Source organism: Hyaena hyaena, unplaced genomic scaffold (assembly GCF_003009895.1).
Source record: "Hyaena hyaena isolate Hyena2069 unplaced genomic scaffold, ASM300989v1 scaffold_57, whole genome shotgun sequence".
NCBI classification, from domain to species: domain Eukaryota; kingdom Metazoa; phylum Chordata; class Mammalia; order Carnivora; family Hyaenidae; genus Hyaena; species Hyaena hyaena.
The window spans coordinates 3,001,936-3,027,097 of record NW_024080690.1 but is presented as its reverse complement, the minus strand read 5'-3'; the positions used below and the strand labels follow the sequence as shown (position 1 = coordinate 3,027,097).

At 46.3% G+C, this 25,162-nt stretch overlaps 1 protein-coding gene across 1 annotated transcript in view; it reads right to left on the bottom strand.

Annotated features, from left to right (window-relative positions):
* MERTK (MER proto-oncogene, tyrosine kinase) overlaps positions 1–23,230 on the bottom strand; it is a 109,012-nt gene extending 85,782 nt beyond the window's left edge. Inside the window, exon 1 of the mRNA XM_039231672.1 lies at positions 23,111–23,230. Coding sequence (XP_039087603.1) covers positions 23,111–23,171 — 61 coding nt within the window. The 5' untranslated portion in view covers positions 23,172–23,230. The remainder of the gene's footprint in view (positions 1–23,110) is intronic.
* Between the last annotated feature and the right edge of the window lie 1,932 nt (positions 23,231–25,162).

Below are 25,162 nucleotides of genomic sequence, written 5' to 3'. Positions count from 1 at the left end.
GGAGAGAATGGGAGAGACACGGGTCAGGCATTGTGTGGGCAAGTGACTGGGGCTGCACAGAGGTGCTCATCCCCACTCCAGAGCTGTGTCTCTGTCACACTCAGGATGTCGCACCCTCCTGGGCTCCTGAGTGTGTGTGTGCAGGGAATAGGGTGATTTCTGCTTAGGGTTGTGCCAGATTTAGCAGATAAGAACACAGGAAGCTCAGTTAAACTTGAATTTCAGGTAAAGAACAAATAATTTTTAGCATAAATAGTCAACTAAGCACTTATTTGGCCAAAGGAGATACAATCAGGAGATCTGGGTGCAGAAGGAAGGATCTGAGAATTTGTTCTTCTGGCTTCCTGCCTGCCAAGTTGCTCTGGATTGCACATTCCCCTCAACTGAAGGTCATGGCTTCTGTTAGGGAGTCTTCTCCACGTGACTCTTTCATGCCAGGTCAGCTCTCTCATGGCTGCTGCATTCAGGAACGGCCTCCAGGGTGAATGCCAGGTTGGAGAAGAAGAGCTTTCACTATAAGAAACAAGGGAAGGGGTGCCTGGGTGGCTCAGTTGGTTAAGCGTCCAACTCTTGATTTCGGATCAGGTCATGATCTCAGGGTTCATGGGATGGAGCCCCAAGATGGGCTTTGCACTGACAGGGCAGAGCCTGCTTGGTATGCTCTCTCCCTCCCTACCCCTCTCTCTCAAAGAAAAAAAAACTTAAAAGAGAGAGAGAGAGAGAGAAAGAGAAGCCAGGGAAAAGCTCACTGCTTGTCTTCAGCCTGAGGTCTCAGCGGCTGTGGGTGAGCAGGGGCCCTCCGGATGCTTTGGGGGAGGCTTTGTGGGTCAGCCGCAGACTCGCCTCGAGCCCGGCCATTCACACAGAGGAGTGTGCTGTGATGGAAGCATTCATTTATTTATTCCAGGGAGTGGAGGTCAGAGTGGCTCTGTGGGAGAGGCCCCTGCCTCTCTTGTCGCCCCCACACCAGGCAAATCTTATGCACAAGGGTGGGCCTGTGCTCTTAGCAGGAAACGGCAAAGCTCTGCCTGGGTCCCATCCAGCTCCATCATCTTCCTCTGAATTCAGGGATACCTTCTGCAGTTATGAATACTCTGGTTATTTACCTGAAGTCTGCAGGCCCTTCGCAAGCACACTCTTTCTCTTGAGGCGTTGAAGCGCTTATAATTCACCTTTGCCCCTCAGATCAGCAAATTTATCAATAGCCCTTATTTACAGGGGCGCCTGGGTGGCTTAGTCGGTTAAGCGTCCGACTTTCGCTTAGGTCATGATCTCGCGGTTCGTGGGTTCGAGCCCCGCGTCGGGCTCTGTGCTGACTGCCAGCTCAGAGCCCGGAGCCTGTTTCAGTCTGTGACTCCCTCTCTCTCTGACCCTCCCCTGCTCATGCCGTCTCTCCCTCTCTCTCCTAGAAATAAATAAAACATTAAAAAAAAAAAATAGCCCTTATTTACAGACATCCACGAGACTGGGAAGGCAGGGGGTTTGTCCAAATAACCTTGTTTTTCTTTAAAGGCAAAAAAAAGTGGAGTAGGAGAAGCAAATAATTCCTTGGTTTGCTTAATTTACTTAAAGACATTTCAAATGTCAAATTATAAAGGTAACCCAAGTTGGTAGTGGAAAATTCAAATGTTTATGGAAGCTCAGAAAATATAAAATGGGAAACTGTTTTGTAACCCCAAGCCTGCAGGATAACCTCTGGTTACAGCTGGGGTCTAGTCTTCAGTTTTCTCAGAGCCAAGCTGCTAAGTGAGCAAACTAGAGACAAGGCCACCCACTCAGATGTCGGAGCGGCAAGCCCACCCTATAATCACTATGGATGGTTTAAGAGACAGTTAAGCTCCACGAGCTGAACTGCCAGGAGTTGGCAGAATGATTCAACTGCCAGTGAGTACTCACATCGCACCTACGGGGTCTAAGATTTGCTGCGACAGTCCAAGGATACAGAAAGGCACTGGCCCCAGACGAGGAGAGCAGAGGGTCCTAGGAGTTAAGGGAAGAAGGGACACAATAAAGTGGGGCAACGGGGCTGTCCTGACAGTGTGAGCGGGGCCTTCCTTGGTCCCTCCCCACCTGCCTACGTAGCCCTCCACTTTGGGGGCCGGGGCCCTCCTCCTCGTAACATCTGTGATTCCTCATTCAGTTCTTTCTCTCCTGCTAGACTGGGAGCCCCAGCAAGGCTAGCCATCCACACTCTAGCCAGGTCATAGAAGATGCTCAAAATAGGTGTGTTGAATGAATAAGTGAGTAAATGCATGAATTAGGGAAGGGATGGGGGGGGGGGGCAGGGCAGGGTTTCCAGGGCCGGGGCGGTGGGAAATTGAAGAGAACGAAGACGGCCTCATAGTTTGGGAGCATGACTGTAGCTGCAGGGTGGCGCTCCTGTGCTAGCATCAAAGTGATAGAGCAAGTGGATACAGGCTGACCCTGGAGAGTCCTGGGTCCTGGCTGAGGCAGCGGTGAATTCCTGGAAGGTTTCTGAACAGGGGAGGGAGAAGATCAGAGCCATATTTGACCCTGGCGTGGGGCTGACATCCGGCTGAGGGGGAGCCCGAGGAGCCAGAAGGAGGAGGCCAGGAGGAGGGGAACCCACCGGGAAGACGGCAAAGACCTAACTACCAGAGTGGCCGGGAGCAGGAAGGATGTTGGAGAGCGAAGAAAGGTTTTCCCCAACCGTGTTCCCACTACAGCCATCAGCACACAACAGAAAGGTCACTCTGACACCAAGTATTTAGGAAGGATATAATCTCAGAACACAGGAGACTTCTCAGGAGTGGTCATTATACTGGTCATTGTTGGTTGGAAGAATACAGGCCAGGAGGCTGCTTCTGGTTCGGTTTTCTCACGGGGAGAAGGGAGATGGTAATAATGGTGCCCCACCAGGTACTGCTGTTAGCAATAAAGAAGGTATCACTACGCCTTGCTCATAGTCAGCACTCAGTAACTGTTAGCTGTTACTATTTTCCATTATTTTCCCATTTTATTGTGTATCTGTAAACACCTGCTGCCCCAAAACTTGAGAAGGGCTGATTTACAGGAGTTGATACAGAAAGCTGAATGCCTCCTCATGGAGGGTGATGCAGGTGAGGTTCCCACGGCACAACTTTGGTGCAGGCTGGAGTGGGTGCCATTCATACAGCAGTCCGTGTAAAGGGTGTTTTAGAGCTCGACAGTGCATACATGGAGCCCTGAGTGATTTCAGATAACGGGAAAAAGGCAAACTAAAAACCAATCCAAGGTTTTGGTCAGGACAATGACTAATCAGATATTATATTTTTTCATAACTTAAAAAATTGTTAATAATTTTCTTTATTTACTTACTTATTTATGTACTTATTTATTCAGACGCCGGGCTCAATCTCACTAATTGTGATATGACCTGAACCAAAATCAAGAGTTGGATGCTTAACCAACTGAGCCAATCAGGCACTCCTGGAAATTACATTTTTTAAAAAACGTTCAGTTAGTTAGATAGTTAGAGGGCATGTGTATGTGGGAGAAGGGCAGAGAGAGAGACAGATGGAGAGGATCATAAGCAGACTCTGCACTGTTAGCACGGAGCCATCACAGGGCTCAGTCCCACAACCCTGGGATCATGACCTGAACCGATATCAAGAACCGGACACTGGATGGACTAAGCCACCCAAGCATCTCCAGAGTGGAACGCTGTAAAATTCTTTTGGGAGCGTTATGGCAGGAGGAAGAGATCAGACCGACAAGGCTTGCTTATACAACAAACCTAGTTCTCACTGACATGCTCCTGTTAACTCATCTTTATGATGGCAAAAGGGAGCATGGTGGGCTCCTGTAGATGGATAAACATTTGAGACAAAGTTTAGTCAGTGTGAGAGGTGTATCAAAAGCCCACAGGAAAAAAAAAAAGCCCACAGAGACTGAGGGCGCCTGGGTGGCTCAGTCGGTTGAGTATCTGACTTCGGCTCAGGACATGATCTTGCGGTTCATGAGTTCAAGGCCCACGTCGGGCTCTGTGCTGACAGCTCAGAACCTGGAGCCTTGCTTCAGATTCTGTGTCTCCCACTTTCTATCCCTCTCCTGCTCATGCTCTCTCTCTCTCTCTCAAAAATAAACATTAAAAAAAAAAAAGCTCACAGAGACTGAATGAGAATTTGGTACTCTCTACATAGCACACCTGGAAAAGTCGACCACCCCTGGCTGTAATTTGTGTGGAAGTCACAAGTAACTTCACCCTCCCCTCCCCTCCCACACACACAGAAGCGTGTTTCCTTCTGTGGACTGGCTAAGCTACTGAAGTGGGAAGTGAGCTTTACATAAGTAATGGCTACTAAGCAGCCTTGGATAAACGACCTCACACCTAGGTTGGACAGCAGCTGTCCAGCTGTTCCAGCAGCTGCATCCCCCCACCTGGCTAGGGAGAGGCATGATGGAGCATCCCTGCCCATCCCCAATCACCACTCGGCCCCTGACCAGATTCCAGCATCAGCTTCGTACAGACAGGGGTTGTGGCTCCGTCATCAGCCTCCAGTGCCAAGCACAGGGATAGACTTATGGGACACGATTAGCAAACATTTATTCATCCAACAAATAAATTGGTTAGATATCCTGTCCATTGACTCATGCAGGTTTGCCTTGTTTTTCTGAACAAATTTGTAGCTTTCTCGAAAGCTGGAGGTGACAACCTCTGAACCCAGCAGGATGAGTGACGTGGACTGAATATGCAGTGAACATCCACGGAATAAATGGGTGTGATGATGTGGGCAGAGTTCTGAAGGGGGAGCTGGGGAGAGACGTGGCCCAGGCAGGGACACTGCCAGGGCTGAGGGTGGGACTGAGGGGGGACGTTGGCGTGCCTCTGACGCAGCCCCTCTTCCACCAACCACACAGTTGGCTCTCACAGTGAGCCAGACACTTAGGGCTCTCAGTCTGTAAGCCAGTTAGGGGATGTTAGTAAATAGGCCACGTTCTGGGCGATCAACTAGCACATTCCACTTTTAAATCCATGGCTAGTGGCTCAGTGCTTGCCACAGAGTGTGCATGACGGCAGGTGGGCTGGTGGTCAGTACCGTTCAGTGGTGCCCCAGCAAAGTCCCTTGGCGCCTGAGACATGACCTCAAAAACCTCCTTAGCCTCTCTGCTCCCCTTCAAGGGTAAGCGTGCCTCAGTGGGAGGACATGACTGCATGTACGGGATTCTATTTTTTTTTTCCTTGTTTATTTTGAGGCAGAGAGAGAGAGAGCACACAAGCAGGAGAGGGGCAGAGAGAGAATCCCAAGGGGGCTCCATGCAGTCAGCACAGAGCCCAAGACTCATGAACTGCGAGATTATGACCTGAGCTGAAACCAAGAGTTGGATGCTTAGCTGACTGAGCCGCCCTACAGTAGGATTTCAGAGGTCCAGGGGCAGCAAAGCAGGCGCCCCAGGCGCTGGACGCCCTCCAAACCGTGGGAAGAAGACTGGGCGGGCAGCGGCCTTGCGGGGGGAAGAGTACGGGTGGGTGAGCCCTATTCAGCCCTGCCTTGGGTGTCAGGTGCCATCCATCTGCTTTACAACCCTGGGTGCCTGGAAAGCGACAGGGGAAGCACCTTGGCCCGAGTGCTGGAATAAAGGGCAAGACTTAAGCGCCAGCCTATTGGACCCACCGCTCTGCTCTTTCTACTCTTCCTCAAATGACAAAATGGACCGAGGCATCAAGGAAGGTCAGCCTCACAATCTGGAGGCCCAGAGGAGGATGCAAGAGTGACGGCTTACTCTTGAACTCCTGGGGGTTCTTTGCTTCTCACCTGCAGGGCGTACATGGCCTGGGGGTGGGGGGCAGGGAGGCAGCAACATACAGAGGAGAGGATGCCCTTTGCCTCCTTTCTGGCCTGGCTGTCCTCTATGGGCTTTACTATCAAGCAGGCCCCTGGAAGCTGGGAGTAAGGCCTCCTTCAGGAGAGAGTTTGCAGTTTACAGGAAGGGTTTTGGAGCCCACACCCCGTCCCCTTCCCTGCAGTGCCCCGTGTCCCCCTCTAAGAGAAAGGGCCATATCTGGACATCCCCCTCCCTACCCCCTACCCGCCACAATCATTCTGGCTGCTATTTGAATCATGTCCCTGGGCAGCTTCTCTATCTAGCTTAAGGGCTCCTTCTCCACCCGTCAAAGGCTGGTTGAGGCCAAACCACGAACAAGCAGAAACTTGTTCCTTAGTTTTGTGTCACTTTATGTAAACATGAAGGATTTTCAATTGATAAAGAGTAACAACAATACTTAACAAGAGAAGAATTTAAACCCTTTCCCCTGGGACACCTGGGTGGCTCTGGCTGTTAAGCGTCTGACTTCTGCTCAGGTCATGATCTCAAGGTTTGTGGGTTCAAGCTCTGAACTGGGCTCTCTGCTGTCAGCGCAGAGCCCGCTCTGGATCTTCTGTCCCCCACCTCTCTGCCCCTTCCATGTTCTGTCTTTTTTCTCTCTCTCTTTCTCTCTCACTCTCTCAGAAAAGAAAAGAAAAGAAAAGAAAAGAAAAGAAAAGAAAAAAGAAAAGAAAAGAATTGAATTCTGGAGTCAAAGAAGCAAGAGTTAGCTCCACCCAGCTCAACCTCCTGCAGAGGCCAAATGACCTTGTGCAAGTCACTGGTCCATGTGAGAGTCAGTCTCCTCACCTATAAAGTAAGACACGTAACACCTCATCTGTATCATCTGTAAAGTAGGACACATAACACCTCCTTCTGTCAGAGATAATAGCACAACACTCTACAGAAAGCTCTGGGCAGTGTCCGGCATGCACACTCATGCAATGAATGGCCATTAGGATGTTCATAACATGAAACCTCTGATCTTCCTTGTTTCCAAGGAGCAGCCAGTCACATCTGGACCATCAGTGCTGAACATATGGGACCAGTTATGCTGACTTAGACCATTCAACCTCTGGCAGTGAAATGTGAATATATGTTTACTTAACTAAGGGTTTTTCTTCTCTTTCCCCTTTGGCAGCACACCAAGTATCATGGAAAGACTGAAAGAACACTTTCTGGCCAGAGTGGTGAAGCAGTTTCCCCCAGGGGCATGGGGATGGTTCTCCCCAAGGATCAGATGCGGCTTTCACACGATACAGGGGAGACTCTCAGTCTCCAAGTTTAATTCCGCACATGCTCCAGTCCCCCAATACCTGAATGCCTATTAATAAAAAGGCATTATTTTAAAGAAAAAAGTTATTTCCTTTAAAAACATGACTATTTCTAGGGGCGCCTGGGTGTGTTAGAACTTGAAGAAATAATGCTGAAAAGTTTCCTAAACCCGACACAAAATATAAACCTACAAAATCAAACATCTGAGTGAACTTAACGTAAGATAATTCCCCAAAAATATCCACACCAAGATACATCATAGTCAAAACTTCTGAAGAGTAAAGACAAAAAAAAAAGAAAACATTTTGAAAGAAATGAGAGAGGGCGATGATGCCTGGTCTATAGGGGGAAAGACAACTCGAATGGCAGTGTATTTCACATCAGAAACCATTAAAGTCAGAAGGAAATAGCACAATGTTTTCTAAGTGCTAAAAGAACTGTCAACTCAGAATTCTTCAGAAATGAAGAGGGAACCAAAATATTCTCAGATGAAAGAAAACTAAGTATTTGTCATCAGCAGACCTGCTCTTAAAAAATAGCTAAAGGAGGGTTGCCTGGGTGGCTCATTTGGTTGAGCGTCTGACATTGGCTGGGGTCATGATCTCAGTCTGTTAGTTCAAGCCCTGCATCGGGCTTGCTGCTGTCAGCTGAGAGCCCACTTCATATCTTCTGTTGCCCTCTCTCCCTCTGTCTCTTCCCCCGCCCATAATCTCACACTCAAAAATAAATAAAACATTTTTTAAAAATTAAAAAATAATAGCTAAAGGAAATTCTCAAACAGAAAGAAAACAATAAAAGACAGAAGCTTGAATCATCAGAAGGAAGAAAAAAAAACACATAAAGCAAAAATATTTGTCAATCCAACAAACCTTCATCCTCCTGAGTTTTCTAAATTATGCTTGATGGTTGAAGAAAAATTGTAATGCTATCTGATATAAATGAAGAAGAAATATTTAAAATAATTATGTGTGTTTTTAAAAAAATTTTTATGTCTTTATTTTATTTTGAGAAACGGAGACAGAGAGCGAGATGGGGAGGGGCAGAGAGAGAGGGAGACAAAGAATCTGAAGCAGGCTCCAGCTCTGAGCTGTCAGCACAGAGCCCGACGCGGGGCTCAAACCCACAGACCGTGAGATAGTGACCTGAGCCAAAGTTGGACGCCCAACCACTGAGCCACCCAGGCGCCCCTAAGATAATGATGATTTAAATGGGGGAGCAAAGGAATTTAAAAGGAGGTAGGGATTCTATAATTCCCTTGAACTGGTAAAACTTCAACACCTAATATGTCAATAATTACATTAAATGTAAATGACTTAAATATATTAAAAGACCAAGATTGATATAGTAGATTAAAAAACATTACCCAACCATCTGCTTATCAAATTCATTTTATAAGAAATTGATGGCAAATATAATGACGTAGTCAAGTTGAACGCAGAAAAGAGAAAAAGATATATCATGCAACCATTAATGAAAAGAAAGCAGGATGGCTACACTGATATCAGATAAAGTAGATTTCAAAGCAAAGAAAATGACCAGAGACAGAAAGAAACGCTATATAATGATAAAGGACTCAATCTACCAAGAAGACATACCAGTCTTAAATAAATACGTACTAAAGCAAAGAGCTGAAAATATGAAGCAAAAACTGATATAATTGAAAGGAGAAATCAACAAATCAACAATTGTATTTGCAGACTTCACCATTTTTCTCAAGAACTGATCAAATAACTAGGTAGAAAATAAGCAAGGACACAGAAAAATCTGACGACATTGCCAATGAAAAGAATGTAGTCTACATTTATAGACCATTCCACCCAACAACAGCAGACTCCACATTCTTTCCAAATGATGCTGGGATATAAACCATATCTTGGGCCATAAAGCAAATCTCAACAAACTTAAAAGATTTAAATCATAGAGTTTGAGCTCTCTGACCACAACAGAATAATTAGAAATAACAGAAAAGTAATAGGAAATTCTCCAAATACTTGCAAATAAAACTTCTAAATAATCTACGGATCAAAGAGGATGTCTCAAGGGAAAGAAACAAATACATACTGAAGTGAATATATCTGAAAATGCAAAATGAAAATGCAACATATCAAAATTTATGGGACACACCACAGGGCTGAGGGGGAAATTTATTCAGTAATCTATGCTCAGACCACAGACAAGGTAGAGCAAAACAAAAAGTAATAGACATAAGAAATGAATATGAAAAAAGAAAAGCAATAGAGAAAAATAGTGAAACAAAGAGCTGGTTGTTTGAAAAGATCAGTAAAGTTGACAAATCTCTATTAAGACTTACAAAGAAAAAAAAGACACAAATTACTAATATCAGGAATGAAATAAGGAATATTACTATTGACTATATAGACCTCAAAAGGATAATAATTAAATACTACGAACAACTCTACACACGAATTTGACAACATAGAGGAAATGGACTAATTTCACAAAAAACACAAACTACTATAACTCACCCAAAATGAAACTGATCATTTGAATAGCTCTTTAATTAAGGACATTATATCCATAATCTAAAAAACTCCCCAAAAAACAAATTTCCAGGCTCACATGGTTTCACTGGAAAATTACACCAAATCCTTAAAGAATTAACACAAATTCCACACACTATCTTCCAGAAACTAGAAGAGGAGAGGACCACTGCCAATATATTTTACAAAGCTATAGTTATCCTGATATCAAAACTAAACAAATGCAGTACAGGAAAAAGTACAGATCAACATCCTTTGTGAATTTAGGTGCAAAAATACCTTAACACAATATTAGCAAATGGACTCCAACAATATATAGAAAGATTTATACACCAAGACCAAGTGGAATTTATTCCATGGATAGAAAGTTGATTCAATATATGAAAATCAATCAATGACATTCACCATGTCAACAGGCTAAAGAAGAAAAACAACATAATCATATCAATCATTTAACAAAGTCTAACAGCCATTCAATACCCATTCAAGATTTTTAAGAAAATAGAAGAGAACTCGCTCAACTTAATAAAGAACACCTACAAAAAACCAATAGGTATAATTTGACTTTATGGTGAAAAACTTCATTCTTTCCCTCTTTGATTGGAAACAAGGCAAGATGTCTGCTTTCTCTATTCTTAGTCAACATAGTGCTGAATGTTCTAGCCAATACAGTAAAGCAAGAAAAAGAAATAAAAAGCATCGGAAAGGAAAGATCAGAAAAGAAGAAATAAAATAGTCACATTTGCAGGTGTGATTTTCTACATATGAAATCCCACAGAATCTGCAAAAAAGGTCCTTGAAACTAATAACCAATTTCATCAATGTCACAGGATACAAGATAAAATATACAAAAGTTATTTTACTTCTATATACTAAGTGAGAACACAGACATCAAAATGAAAAATACAGTACCTTTTACAATCACTCACAAGTGATGAAATACTCAGGTATAAATCTAACAAAGCACATACAGAACCCATATCCTGAAAAAGGTAAAGCACTGATAGGAGAAATGAGAGATCTAAGTAAATGGAGAGACATGCTACGTTCATAAAGTGGAAATCTCAAAACGGTAAAGATATCAATTCGCCTCAAAGTGATATATAGAGTGTGGTGTAATAAAAATACATATATCTGGTCTTTGTCCCAGTTCCTGGCACAGATCTCCTAAAATGCTTAGAATTTCCAGGATGATAGGAATGTCTTTTGTTATTCGTAATGAGCACCTTTGGAACACAACCCAGCTCATGCTAATTAGGGTGGGACACTTAGACTGCTTCAGGATGGGGGCTGGTCAACAGAACAAGGGATTAGAAGGTTAGAATATTCTGCCCTGTGCTCAACCTCAGGGTAGGAGAGAGGGACTAGAAACTGAGCTTAATCACTAATGGCAAAAACAATCATGCTCATGTAACGAAACTCCATATAAAACTCCTAAGCAGCAAGGTTTAGGGAGCTTCTGAGTTAGTGAACATATCGATGTGCTGGGAGGGTGGTACACGCAGAGAAGGTATTGAAATTCTGAACCTCTTCCCCTCTACCTTGCTCTGTGTATCTCTTCCATTTGTTTTTTTTTTTTTCCTGAGTTGTATCATTTATAATAAAGCTGTAATCATAAGAAGAATGTTTTCCTGAGTCATTCTAGGGAATTATGAAACCTGAAGGGGCAAGAATGGCATGGGAACCACTGAATCCACTATAGTCAGCTGGGCAGAGTTTCATTTGAGTTGGTGTCTGCATTGGGGGGGTGGTCTTATGAAATTGAGCCCTTAACCTGTGAGGTCTACACTAACTCCAGGCAGTTAGTGTCAGAACTGAATTGAATTGTAGGACACCCAGTTGAGGCTGATGTCAAGAACTGGAGAATTTGTTGTTGTCGAAACAATATATTTGATGTCAGTAAAAAAACAAAACAAAACAAAAAACCAGAAAAGATTTTTTTGTAGATAAAACTAATATAGTTCTAAAATTTGGGTGGAAAGGCAAAAGATCTAGAATAGGTAAAACAATTTTGAAAAAGACGAATAAGATGGGAAGAATCAGTCTCTCCGATTTCAAAACTTATTACATAGTTACGATAATCAAACTGGATACTATTGGCAGAGATATAGACACACAGATCAACGGAACAGAAGAGAATCAGAAATAGATTCACACAAATATACCCAACTGGTTTTTGGCAAAGGTCAAAAGCAATTCAATGGAGGAAAGATGGGTTTTATGTATAGGCAAAAAAATTTAAACTTGACCTAAGTCTTATACTTTATTCAAAAATTAACTGAAAATGGGTCACAGATTTAAATGTGAAACATAAGCCTTTAAAACTTTTAGAAAGAAGACAGAGGAGAAAATTTCCAGGATCTAGAGCTAGGCAAAGAGTCTTACACTTGACACCAAGAGTATCATTCATAAAAAGAAAATCTGATAAATTGAATTTCTTCTGCAAAAGACACTGTTAAGTAGGAGAAATTATTTGCAAACCACATATCTGACAACGCACTAGTATCTAGATTATTAACTTTCAAATACTCAATAAGAAACAAATAATCCAACTAGAAAACAGGCAAAGAGATGAAAAAAATGTTTCACCAAAGAGCATATATGGATGACAGATACGCTCATGAAAAAGTGTTCAACGTAGTAAACCATTAGGGAAACGCAAATTAAGACCACAATGCGATATCACTTCATACAGGTCAGGATGGCTAAAATTAAAAACAGTGACATCACCAAAGGCTGTGGCGCATGTACAATCTCCAGGGCCCGTAGAAGGAGAGAGGGACGCAGAAGAGTTCACATCAGTGGTGCCATGCGAGGAGGACCCAGCCCACGCTTCCTGGCTTTGAGGACGGAGCAAGGGGCCAGGAGCCAAGGACTGTGAGCGGCCTCTAGAAGTGAGAAAAAGCAAGGAAACGGACTTTCCCTACAGACCCCAGAAAGGAAGCAAGCCCTGCTGTCACCCTGATTTGAGCCCCAGGGAGACCCATGTCAGGCTTCTTTCTCACTTATTGAATGTAACATAATATAGTATTTTGTTGTTTTGTGTAATTAAGTTGGTGGTAATTGGTCAGAGCAGCAAATGGAAAATGAATACAGTATGAATCCATTTGGATAGCATTTTTGAAATGACAAAATTACAGAAATGGAAAACCATTTAGTGGAATGAAAATTACAGAAATGGTTAGGGAGATGAGAGGGCAGAGGGATCTGCGTAGGCTCTAAACGGGCAACACGAGGGGTCCTGGGTGGTGCAGTACACCACACCAACACCTTGCTTGTGACCTTGTACCACAGTTTCCTAAGACATTATTCTTTGGGGGAAACTAAGCAATGGGTACATGGTGGTTTCTCTATATTATTTCTAATTAGAAACAGCAGGAGAATCTAAACTGATCTCAAAATTAAAAGCTTAATTTTAAAAATCCAACTATGTTTAGCATCTTCTATTGGGTAAGAGGCAAAAAGGCTGCATGACCTGTATTATTATCTCCCTACGCTCACCCTTTGCCAGCCTTTCCACTTACACAATCTTCTCTGATCCTGGGCAGGGAGTATTGTCGGCCCCAGTTCGGAGGAGCAGCCTGAGGCTCAGATGCTAAACAACTCACGCAGATCTGCACACACAGGAAGAGATGAAGGGACTTCTCCCGGTGCCTACCACCCTCCCCTCGCCAGCCACATTCAGGGCCCAGCACCTGAGCCCCCATTCGTGGTTGTTTCTGAGGGCTGGGCAGAACAGGGCTCCAGTGTGCCAGAGGTATGGCCGGGGGTGGGGCGCTGGGTGGTGAGCCTGGAGGGCTAGCGGGTGATGCCAAGGTGGTCTCAGCCTGCTTTGCAACCTGACTACCAGCCCTGAGCAGGATTATTAGACCTATCTAGAGGTATTCTCAAGATATTGGAGAAATGCCTCAATCGAGATCCTCCATGGCCAACAACATGCCTAGAAGATGTGCAAAGAAGGCTTTTCTCTATTCTAATAACTTGGCAGCATGTTAGGAGGCTAAATTGCATCTATCCCACAACTCATCATTTCCACCCCTAACGACTCACGCATGTCCACAGTGGGACACCCACACAAGTTCCTGGCTAATTTAACCCGCGTAGTGGTTTTGATACATATTTGCTAAAAAGCATCAAACTCAAAACTTAGTTTTTACTACAGGGAATTAAACCTCTATAAACAAAGATTTAAAATAAGCACAGTCATGGCGACACTGCTTGTAACAGAAGAAAACAACTCTAAATGCCCAATAAAAGGAGGCCAGGTAAATAAACTAAGGTATATTCACATAGTTGCCTAAGAAGGTGAATAAACTGGGGCAACACTGATCAACCCAGAGGAGACCAGCAAACTTAGCACAAAATGAGAAAGCACATGAGTAAATACGTTGCTCTTCCTCATAGTTGGCGCCGCAGTCAGGAAAAGCCAAGCTGAAGTCCATGGCTTGGGGCTTGGCATAAAGCTATTACCTTCTTATGGCCTGAAAAGGGCAGACTCGGCTAGTAGGAAACTGGTTGTATTTTGTCCTTCCCGACTCTGTCTTCTTGGAATACAAATGGAATGTCCAGAGGCACCATCCAAATGGAGACAATGAGTTTGAAAACCAGACACTAAAGATGGCAGAATAAAGAGCCAGGTTCCTGACCACACCACGGAGCCTGTCCCAACCACAGCCTGGCCTCAGACTGCTCGTGGCAGGAGAGAAACACCTTCCTTTTGGTTGAGCCACTGAAGGGAGGTTTTCTGTTATACACAACCACAAGCAGACTCTATCTGACGTGGGGTCAAACATAAGTGTTTGACCAACACAATTAGTTAAGTGTTAAGTGTTACCAACACAATTAGTGGTGTCAGAGGGTAAAGAGGTGCGTGGGAATTAATCACCCAGTGTGGGGGAGTGATTTTCTTTGTGGGAGATGAGGCGAGGGGAGGAGACTGGACTGGGGAGAAATCGGGGAGGGATTTCAATGGGGCAACGGTGTGAGGCTCCCCAATCCTCCCAGAGAATTAGATGCACTGTTCTGGAGGAGTGTAACGAGATGTGCACAGAACAGCTCAGCCTTCTGCTGGATAGGATTGTACCCTAAAGATTGAGTCTATATGACCTAGGTGGGGCCTGGGCTTCCGTATTTTGAAAAAGCTTCCTAGCTGACTTTCTCCTTATCCTCCTGGCCAAAATGCCTGGGAGCTTTACATCCTACAATTCACATTATAAAATACTTATTTAATTTCCAAATAGAAAACGACATCATGATATTAAGTGAATAGAATTTTTAAAATGATATATAACTCCCCCTGGATGCTAGGGATTCTGCTGTGCATCCTGGGGAGACATGCTCTACTCTACCCAGCCTGGAAAGACTCCATAATTAACCCCGTGCCTTCCAGAATCCAAGAGTCCATGCTCCCTGCAGATTTGACAGTAAGAAGCCATAATCTGTTTGGACAGTTCCAGTAATTTCAGAAATATACATCTGCATTTCCAAACTATTCTATCAACCCAGATAGAGCTAGAGGGGGAATTGCACGGGGGCACAGACAATCTAAGGCAGCAGGGAATGGCATCGGCCCACAGTAAAGAACCCACTGCCATGACTCATTTTCACGAAATACTCTTTATTTCCTCTGGCCTGGTTTCTGGGCTGGGGCCTGAGGACACTGAGGACACTCACAGCCAGAATCTGGCGCAGGGCTGAGAGGTTCACACCCATGCTAAGGTCCTGTGTCTGGAACCACAGTGAGAAACAGTCCCACCTCACCTATGCCCTTCAGATGGAATTTGTTTTCTGCCCAGAGGGGGGCCCCAGAATCCCCTTATCTGCCCTTCCATTTGATTGGTGGGGATTTGGAGGGTCAGAAAGGTGGAGCACCACCTCCCAAATGTCTCTCCAAGATCATACCAAATCAGGGATGAGAATTTACAGCTCTGGGCTTCTAAAGCAGTTATTTATGTTTTTTAACTGATGCTTTAGATGTAATGCTAAATCTAATGAACTTCCTTTTTGCTTTGCTCCAAAACTTTCAAAGAATATTGTTTCCATCAACAAATCTTGAAATCATGAACCAGAACTGTAAAAAGGCTTAAAAGTGGGTTTCACTTCCTGTGTGGAGGCAGCCTGCCCAGCAAAAACAGGCAGCGCTAGGGAGCCCATGAATATTTATCGCCTCGCTGTGCATTCACAAAGCAGTGCAGTACCGGGACAGAAAACAACTTGCAGCAAGTTTGAGTCTATGGTCTAATATTCTCCACCAGGACAGCTTGTTCTGACTTGTTAAAAAAAAAAAAAAAAAAAAAAAAAGGTCATTTTCAAAACCCATAATGAGGCCAGTCTACTCTTAGTAGCTTTAATACGCCCTGAAGCTTAAAATAGCAAAACAATCACTTCTCCAAGATAAACAAGGCTTTCCTTTGTGCGCCTAATGAGAGGCAAGACCACAGCTAAGGCACATTCTAGGTTGTTTGCTGTCCCTGAATGCTGAGGTAACTGGAGCTCCCCCACCCCTCCAGAAACAGCAGGTTACACAAAAAGAGATCTGTCCCAGAACATTTGCCTGATCGGCAAATGCCAACCTGAGACCCGGAGTGAGCTAGGGCAGCGCACTAATGCCATAATCATCAGATCTGGCTGGGGCCTTGGCTGACTTGGCAGACGCCAGACGGCCCCTTTGAAGAAACCGGCCGAGAACTGTCCAGAAGACACCATTAATGACTGGGTACAAGGAGACGTACAGGGGCACATAATTTGCTGTCACAAAAACCTCTACATTGAGGTATATGATGCAATGGGTTTTCTCCGAGTATACGTCTTTCAAACATGCTTAGCGTTGAGTGTAAAACTTCTCCTGTTTGATCTTGCTTCAAACCTAAAGTCGACATCTGTCCCATCTGGTTTTCTTTCTTCCCTCTTGCTACTCCCCCACCACCCCCAAGACTCATGGAAAATCCATTTTGCCATTAAGTGAAAGGATTAAGTGTAGGTTTCTCTACGAAATGTGTAAAACAGAATCACCCTGGGGCACTTGGGTGGTTCAGTTGGTTAAGCCCAACTTTGGCTCAGGTCATGATCTCACGTTTGGTGAGTTCGAGACCCTTACCCAGCTCTCTGCTGTCAGCACAGAACCTGCTTCGGCTCCTCTGTCCCTCTCTCTCTCAAAAGGAAATAAACATTTTTTTTTTTTAAATCACTCTTTCTTCATTTATCACTTTAAAACACCAGGAACTGACTGGCGCCTGGATGGCTCAGTTGGGTGAACATTTGACTCTTGATTGCAACTCAGGTCATGATCTCATGGTTTGTGAGTTTGAGCTCCTCATCGGGCTCTGCCCTGACAATGTGAAGCCTGCTTGGGATTCTGTCTCCTCTCTCTCAGGCCTTTCCACTTGCTCTTTGTATGTTTCTCAAAATAGATTAAAAAAAAAAAAAAAACTTTAAAAAAAAGGGAGGTGCCTGGGTGTCTCAGTTGGTTAAACATCCAACTTCGGCTCAGGTCATGATCTCGAGGTTTATGGGTTTGATCCCTGTGTCAGGCTCTGTGCTGACAGCTCAGTGTCTGGAGCCTGCTTCGGATTCTGTGTCTCCCTCTCTCTCTATCCTCCGCTGCTTGGGCTCTGTTTCTCTTTATCAAAAATAAGTAAACATTAAAAAAAAAAATGGTGTCTCATTCCCAGACACCAGGAACTGAGAAGGTAGGTCATAGGTCATGCCTGCTGGATCCTGCAGACTGGCAGAGGACCAGAGTAGGTAAACAGCAATGCTGCCAAGAAGAGAGGGCCGCCCAGCTGCTCTAAGTGCTGCTGCGGCCGAGTTGAGAGGTCTCACAAAACTGGGGAAGGCCTGGGCCTTTCTGCAGTTAAGAATCTTGTATATGGGGCGTCTGGGTGGCTCAGTCGATTAAGCATCTGACTTCGGCTCAGGTCATGATCTCATGGTTCATGAGTTCAAGCCCCGCTTCGGACTCTGTGCTGACAACTCAGACCCCAGAGCCTGGAGCCTGCTTTGGATTCTGTGTCTCCTTCTCTCTCTGCCCCTCCCCGACTCGTGCTTTGCAGTCTCTCTCTCAAAAATGAATGCTAAAAAAAAGGGTATCAAATTAAAAAAATAAAAAAAGAATCTTATATACCACTTGTATACCATGCAACAGTTACAAGTCAGACAAAGGCCTGGGGCGGGGGAGAGAATATCAGGTACTTGCAGTGCTTTTGCCGTCCAAGTGGGGCCGCAGATCCGGATGGAATTCTCACCTCCTGCCAGGCTGCACGGGTCAGCCTTCAGCTGGAGGCAGAGGGACTAGAACAGGGAACGGGTGTAGAAGAGACAGAATGGGTTACTTCCCCATCAGAGGTTAGCAAATGTCCGGAGTGCGGGGGGCAGAGGGGGGTCAGAGTGCCTGGGGGCTGGCTCACACTTGCCCCCAAACAGAAGTGTCTGGGGGCTCCCTGTCCGTTCCATTTGCTGGAGGACCACCCGCGTGCGCGCGCGCACACACACACTCAGAGCACACGTGCTCAGACACGTTCAATCTAAGAAATTAAGCCTCAAGTTGTATCCATGCTGTATCAACTGGGAAACCTAGCTTTCCATGATAAAAAGGAAAGGGATTACCTGGACGTTTACATTCAAAAACAAAACTAAAACAAATGCAAAAACAAAACAAAACCACACCCACCTGGGAGTAGAGTTTTGTAGGAAAGGTTGAGCAGGAATTGGACTTCGTTTTTATACCTTCCTGAGAGGCACATGACAGGAAGCTATTCCTGTACCACGTTAAGACTGAACTCCACAAGTGAAGGGAAGGGAAGGTGGGGAGGCGGGAGGGCGTGGCAGCAGGCAGGCCCTGCCTCAGGCGCCAAGTGACAAGCAAGGGTTCTGCCGGCAGGACTTCTGGGGACAAAGTCCTAGCGAGGACAGGGAGCTGGCCATTCTAGGGCTCTAGGATGACACGCATAGCCCGTGCACCAAAGTGCTCCGAACGGTGGAGGGTGGTTCACAGCTCCGTTCTCGTATTTCAGGTTGTAATTTGGGAAACACTTCAGCGAGAAAACAAGAACCTTGCCCCCAACACCTTTGGTTTAGGAAAAACACTTCTCCAGAATCTGAGTTCAAAACAATAGAGGGGAACCATCGGCAGGGATGGCGAACATTTTTGGAGCGTTTCCCATGTCCCCTGAGCTCATCTCATCCTTCCGCCAGTTCTGCGAATACCAGAGTGGAAACTGAGGTCCTGACAGTTACCAACGGCGCCCAGAGGCCAGGTAGGTGGGACATGGAGCCCAGCTCGCTGCCTACCCAGCACCACCTTGTTAAAATTTTCATCCCAGTCCCTAGAGGCTCAGGGGGTGAACCTGCTTTTTCAGTTTTTATAACCATTAACCTCCTGCTGAGATGCATACCAACCCAAGGCCAAGTGCTTTGGGTTAACATTAAACTAGTGACAACGGGCCAAAGTCAAGGCACTCGGGATCACAGCTAACTGGCCGTCAGGCAAGCTGCCCCCAGCAAGGAGCTGCTAACACTCTGTTCTTAAACTGAAAAATCAGTTTTGGATTTTTTTTTCTCTAGCTGGAATAGTAAAGAGAATATAAAATGTGAATAGTGTATATTGGGTTAATATTGTACAAAAATCTATCTTCTTTGATAGATTTTTCTAAGAAGATTTTTCTATCAAACTGTCCTAAGTTTCCTAGTACAGAAATCATTCTTTGACATCACAGCAAAATATAAGGCTGTTTTCTATCAACCGAGCACCAGGGCATGAAAGCTGCAGCAATTCTGTTTCTGGGTGAGCCAGCAGACAGACAGAAGGGAGAGGAGCACATGGTGACACCCACAGGGACTGGTTCTCTGATACCATCCACACGTACTCACTGAGCACCTGAAATGGGTGGAGCGGTATTGTGCCATCTCACCATCAGGTGGGGGAAAGTGTTATCAGGAAATTAAATTCAATGGTGTGTGGGTGTGTGTGGGAGTGAGGAAAGGGCTCTTCAAGAGGGACATCTCAGCTGGAACCCAAATCCTAAGAAGGAGATGGCACAGAAAGATCTTGAGGAAAGGATTCCAGCCAGAGGGAACATCCAATGCAAAACTGCTAGACAGACGCTTGCAGCTGGAGCAGAGTGAACATTAGCACTAGAAATGAGGCAGGGGAAGTTGGGGTGGGGGGCTCCTGGCAAACTTGCAAACCCCGGTAAGGAATGGGAAGCCACTGGAGGATGTTAAACAAGGGGACAACACAGTCCACCTTCAAAAGCTTATTCTGGCTATTACATAGGAAGCAGCGGTTACACATATGTGTCCATTTGCAGGCCAGGGGGAAACCAACATCCTGGCGCGGCTTTTCCACGTGGCAGCATGTTCCCAATGCATCGGTATCTTAAGATTCAACCTACTCATAACCAGCTCTGACTGGTAACTCACTGGCCCTGCTCCTCGTTTTACATGGACATTCTTTTTTTCTTTTTTAAATTTTTTTAATGTTTATTATTTTGAGAGAGACAGAGACCGAGACAGAGCGTGAGTGGGTAGGAGCAGAGAGAGAGGAAGACACAGAATCTGAAGCAGGCTCCAGGCTCTGAGCTGTCAGCAGAGAGCCTGACTCAGGGCTCAAACTCACAAACTGCGAGATCATGACCTGAGCCAAAGTGGGACGCTTAACCTACTGAGCCACCCAGGCGCCCCACTCTGGAAATTATTTCTAAAATTAAAATTGAAAAACATAGTTACTGTTAATTTTAAACATATCTGTGTTCCAGTCATCATTTTAAGAAAGTAGATCAGGGGGCATCTGGTGGCTCAGTCAGTTAAGCATCCAACTTCAGCTCAGGTCATGATCTCAGTTTGTGGGTTTGAGCTCCACATTGGGCTCTGTGCTGACAACTTGGAGCCTGGAGCCTACATCAGATTTGGCGTCTCCTTCTATCTCTCTGTCCCTCCCCAACTTGTGCTCTTTCTCTCTCAAAAATAAACCTTAAAAAAATTTTTTTTAAAGAAAGTAGGTCAGAATGACTTTACTTCTTTACTTTTTCATTTAAGAAAGAGAGAGAGAAAGAGGAGTGGGGGAGAGAGGAGGGAGAGGGAGAGACAGAAAGAGAAAGAGACAGGGAGAGAGGGAGACAGAAAGAACTCCAAGCAGGCTCCACACTCAGCACGGAGCCCGATGCAGGGCTTGATCCCACAACCCTGGTTCATGACCTGAGCCAAAATCAAAAGTCCAAGGTTTAACCGACTGAGCCACCCAGGTGCCCCCTGAATGACTTTTTAAAAATCATTTAAAAATCTGCCCTGCTTACTTCCAAAAAGACCATTGTCAAAAAGCCTGTAAGCAACAGGACAGCTTCAAGTTCTCACCAGGAAAATGTTTACAATACATTGTAATATGGGTTATGGCATCAGTTTGGGGTAAAAATGTCAGTGTTGAAGGGTTTTAAAAGCCCAATTTGTTCTAAGGATTGAGTTCAGCCTCACGTACAGTTTTATCCGGGGTTGATTTGTTCACTTTCATCCACTTTTCTATTTTTCCTCTTCTATCCTGTCCCTGGGCCTTTAGAGAGCCACTCCTTGCCTGGTTTCGCTGCTCACTGGCTCCCTCATGAGAGACGGAGCAGAAAGGAAAGACTGGAGAAAGCCTGATGCCCCTGGTTCAGCGGTTTCACTTTTGTGTGTGGGTAATTCTTGTGGGATGGTGTTTATGTGTGTGCATGGGGGTGGGAGTGGTCCTGGGCAAAAGTGCTGTGTAAATTTTAATTATTTGTTTATTCTCCTCCTTTATACACACACATCCCTCACCTTATCCCTCTCTCTCCGTCTAAAATTTTACAACTGGACAGAGTCTAATTTCCCTCTTCCCATAGCATTTTTCCTTCTGTTCTAATTCTGTCGATAAGAATTCCATCCTTTAAGCTGTTGCAAAGTGATATACAACGCTGTCAGACATCTCACAGGTAAATTCAAGGTAAAAAGCAAAAGGCAGAAGAAAAACTGGAGAAATTTTTCATTCTTCCTGCTGGGTGGGTTTTAGCAGATGTTTTATGATTATCAGACTAAAGCTGATTATCTGCTACAAGAGTTGTTTGGACTACGGTTTTTTAAAAAAATTAGAGAAACGCTTCATTTTTAAATACCTTACAAGCACCAAAACTACCATTTCTGTGACTTTTCCTACAACTGCCACCATGTTCACCACCTCCAAGACTATGTATGGCCAGTCCTCACTACTAACAAAATAGAAGAGATCTGCAGCTGACTGGTGGTACCTGGCAGAAATGCTGAGAAATTCTGAAGGGTTTTGGTGGGAATAGAGAACAGAATTGTTCCAGTTCTTTGAGTGGTTTTGGCTTTTGATTTTTGCTTCCAATCGCTATGTGGCCCCAAATTATAAATTGCATATACAATTTAATGTATAAAACAAGAGCGTTCGCTGCTTAAAATATTTTTGGTTGAGCAACCGACCTTTCAAAGGAAAACCTCAAAGGAAAAAATTTTAAGTAAATTGCCTAATTCTCATTGGCTTTCTAGGTATTCTTACAAAAATTTCTTTGACTGTAATTAGGTAAAAGTGATTCAGCCATGTTCATGGTCAAAAGAGACAAAAACCACACGCTGAATTGAAATAGAAAACTTTTAGCTTAAGGAAAAATGCCAGGGATGTGGCATCTCCCACCATTTCTTCATCTTGTTTGGTAAAGCCTGGTTACCTTCTCCCAGCTTCCTCAAGAAATTCCATCAGCGATCAAACTTCTAACTTGTTAAAAACTTAGTCTCCAAACAAATGTTGATGCAGAATGGAACCTGCCCTACTTGGCTTCTACTTATCAATCCACTATCTTATATGGGGATGTGACATTATCGGGACAAACTTAGACGCTGTCCAAGCACATTAGATTCTGTTCAGCAATAATAGGGGTTAAGAGTATGCTTCCCCTTTGTCCAGGGCCCCCACACTCACAGGGTGTCCCACACTCACAGGGTGTCCCTGCAAAGGGGTGCTAACACTGCCCATAAGGGCCCAGTGGGAGCAGCCTGGACGGCAGTCCCTCCCCGGCGGACTCCTGTCCTGGGTCGACCGCAGCACCAAGAATGTGACTCCAACTCCTCAGGCAGCTCGTCTCCCCGCACCGGTCCCTTGGGAGATGGGGCCCGCGGCTCCCAGGACTACTGACGGAGCCGGGGTGCAACCACGCAGCGCTGCCTAGGACAAAGTTTTCAGCGCGTTCCCGACTAGATCTGCGACCAACGCTACCGTGGGCTGAAAACTTGGCGACCTGCGGCGGGCCGGGCCGAGCTCCATTTCCCCCTCTGCAGTATAGGGGAGCCCTGGGCGCCCACCCCTGGCCGGCTCCATCTGGACGCGCACACACGACCCAACCGTGGCGCTCTGTCAGTGGGTTGGCGGCGGCCCCTGCGCTGCACTCCCTGGCACCGCTGGGACGTGCGGACGTGTTTGCAAACCTGCCCGGCAGCCGGGCGCGCTCCCGCCGGGCCGCGAGCCCCCGGCCCCCCGCGCCTGGCTCGGGGCCCCGCGCACTCACCTCTGCTCCAGAGCGCGGGGAGGAAGAACCACCGCAGTAGCGGTAGCGCGGCCCACCCCATCCCCGGGCAGCGCGTCTGAAATTCTCTCCCGGATCCACGGACCGATGGACGTCCCCAACCTGCCCAGTGCCCGCTCGAGCACGCCAGCGAAGCAGCCCGCTCCCGGCCGCTGGGCAGCTAGCGCCGAAGTGGCGGGGCCGAGCCGCGGGCAGGAGGCGCCTAGGGCTGGAAGGGGCGGGCCGGGGACCGAGTCCGAGTGGACCCGAGCCAGTCAGGGTGGGGAGTGGGCGGGAAGGAGGGCGGAGGAGGGCGGGCCGCCGGGGGGGAAGGAAGGGGACAGGGCTGGACCGCACAGGGGCGGAGGGGCGGGCCGTTGGCCGAGCCTGGGTGGCCCCCGATGGGGAGCGGGGGTGGGGAGAAAGGGAGGGGACTGCAAGGGAAGGGAGGGAGTTAGATACCCGTAGAGGGGAGCCGCGGCTGGAGGTGTGGAGGACAGAGGAGCCCTGGCCTCAGGGCGGGCCCAGAATCCAACACGTGTGGGAGGGAGGGAGACTGAGAGGTGGAAAAAGTTGGAGAGGCGTGGAGGGCTCCCGAGGCAGCGGCCAGACCCAAAAGGAGGGTACTGCACCTTGGAGTCCGCGGCGATCCCGCAATCCAGACGTGCAAGACACAGAAAACCCTGGCAGCAACGCTCCCAGAGGCCAAGGCCACCTTGGCACCGCTCCCTACTGAGCGCCCCCTGAGTACCTCGTCAACGATGTGAGACCAGCCCTGGCGGCGGGGAGCGCACTGCCTCCTGGGCAGCGGTTCCTGGGGATGAATTGTTTGCTTAGCCCCCGTGACAAGTCAGAGAGAGGTGACGCCCAGGGTGGGAGGTGAACATCAACGAAAAAGCGCAGAGCAGGAGTGGAAAGGCAGCTCCGTAGCTATCAAGTGTGGAGGGGCCCAGAGGACAGCAGCAAAAAGGAAGTTAATGATAAAAGAAATCGAAGCCACTTTTACTAATAATTACAACAGTAACTTACACTGACATATCTTCCTAAAGGAAACATTTTTAGGGTTAATTTTAATGTGATTTTTTTAAATGTTTTATTTACTTCTGAGAGAGAGAGAGAGACAGCGTGAGCAGGGGAGGGTCAGAGAGAGAGGGAGACACAGAATCTGAAACAGGCTCCAGGCTCTGAGCTGTCAGCACAGAGCCCACATGGGGCTCAAACCCACGAACCGTGAGATCATGACCTGAGCCAGACGCTTAACTGACTGAGCCACCCAGGCACCCTTTTTTTTGACCACATGAGCCAGACCATTGTTGTTTCTCTGCTCAGAACTCTGAAAATGCTCCAGTATTTCCTGCTTTCTTGCTGCAAAAGGCCAGAGGCCTACAGGGTCCTATGGGACCTGATCCCCTATCCTCTCTGACCTCATCTCCTTACTCCACTTCCATTTATGCTGGTCTCCTGTCAGATAATCCCTGACCCTAAGGCTGGCTGGCCCCCTTGGGTAGATTTGGCTGTACAGAGAGAACCCAAATGGAATGGATTTACACAGGTTATGACTTATACTGGCAGCAAAAGCAAGATCAGCACTGTGCCGGCTCGTTGCAACCAGAGGGAGCAGTGGGTCACTCGCTGAGCAGCCAACTCTAAACTACCACCAGGCAGTTTTATGGACTGACACTGGAGCCTGCAGTTGTATCCTTCAGGGGAGGAGGAAGCATCGAGGCAGGGAGATGGAAAGTCCTGTGCTCAACTAAAACTATGGAGAAAGAAGAAAAACACCTTGCTGCAGTCTCTCGCAAGATAGGGATATGAGGCTGCCTTCCAACAGCTGCTCACCAGGCTTACCTCCTCTTGTACCAGAAGGAACCATACACAGTCTGTCAAGACTTGGGTAAGACTACAGTCAAGCCCTGCCTACAAGCCTATGTGGAGGTGTGCGAGGTGGCGGGACATCTCAGTGGGGCTGTTCTACAATTGTCTTGCTATGGCTCACGTACACTAGACACTCTGCCACCCTGGGGTATTGTACCCACTGTTCCTCTGCCCAGGACG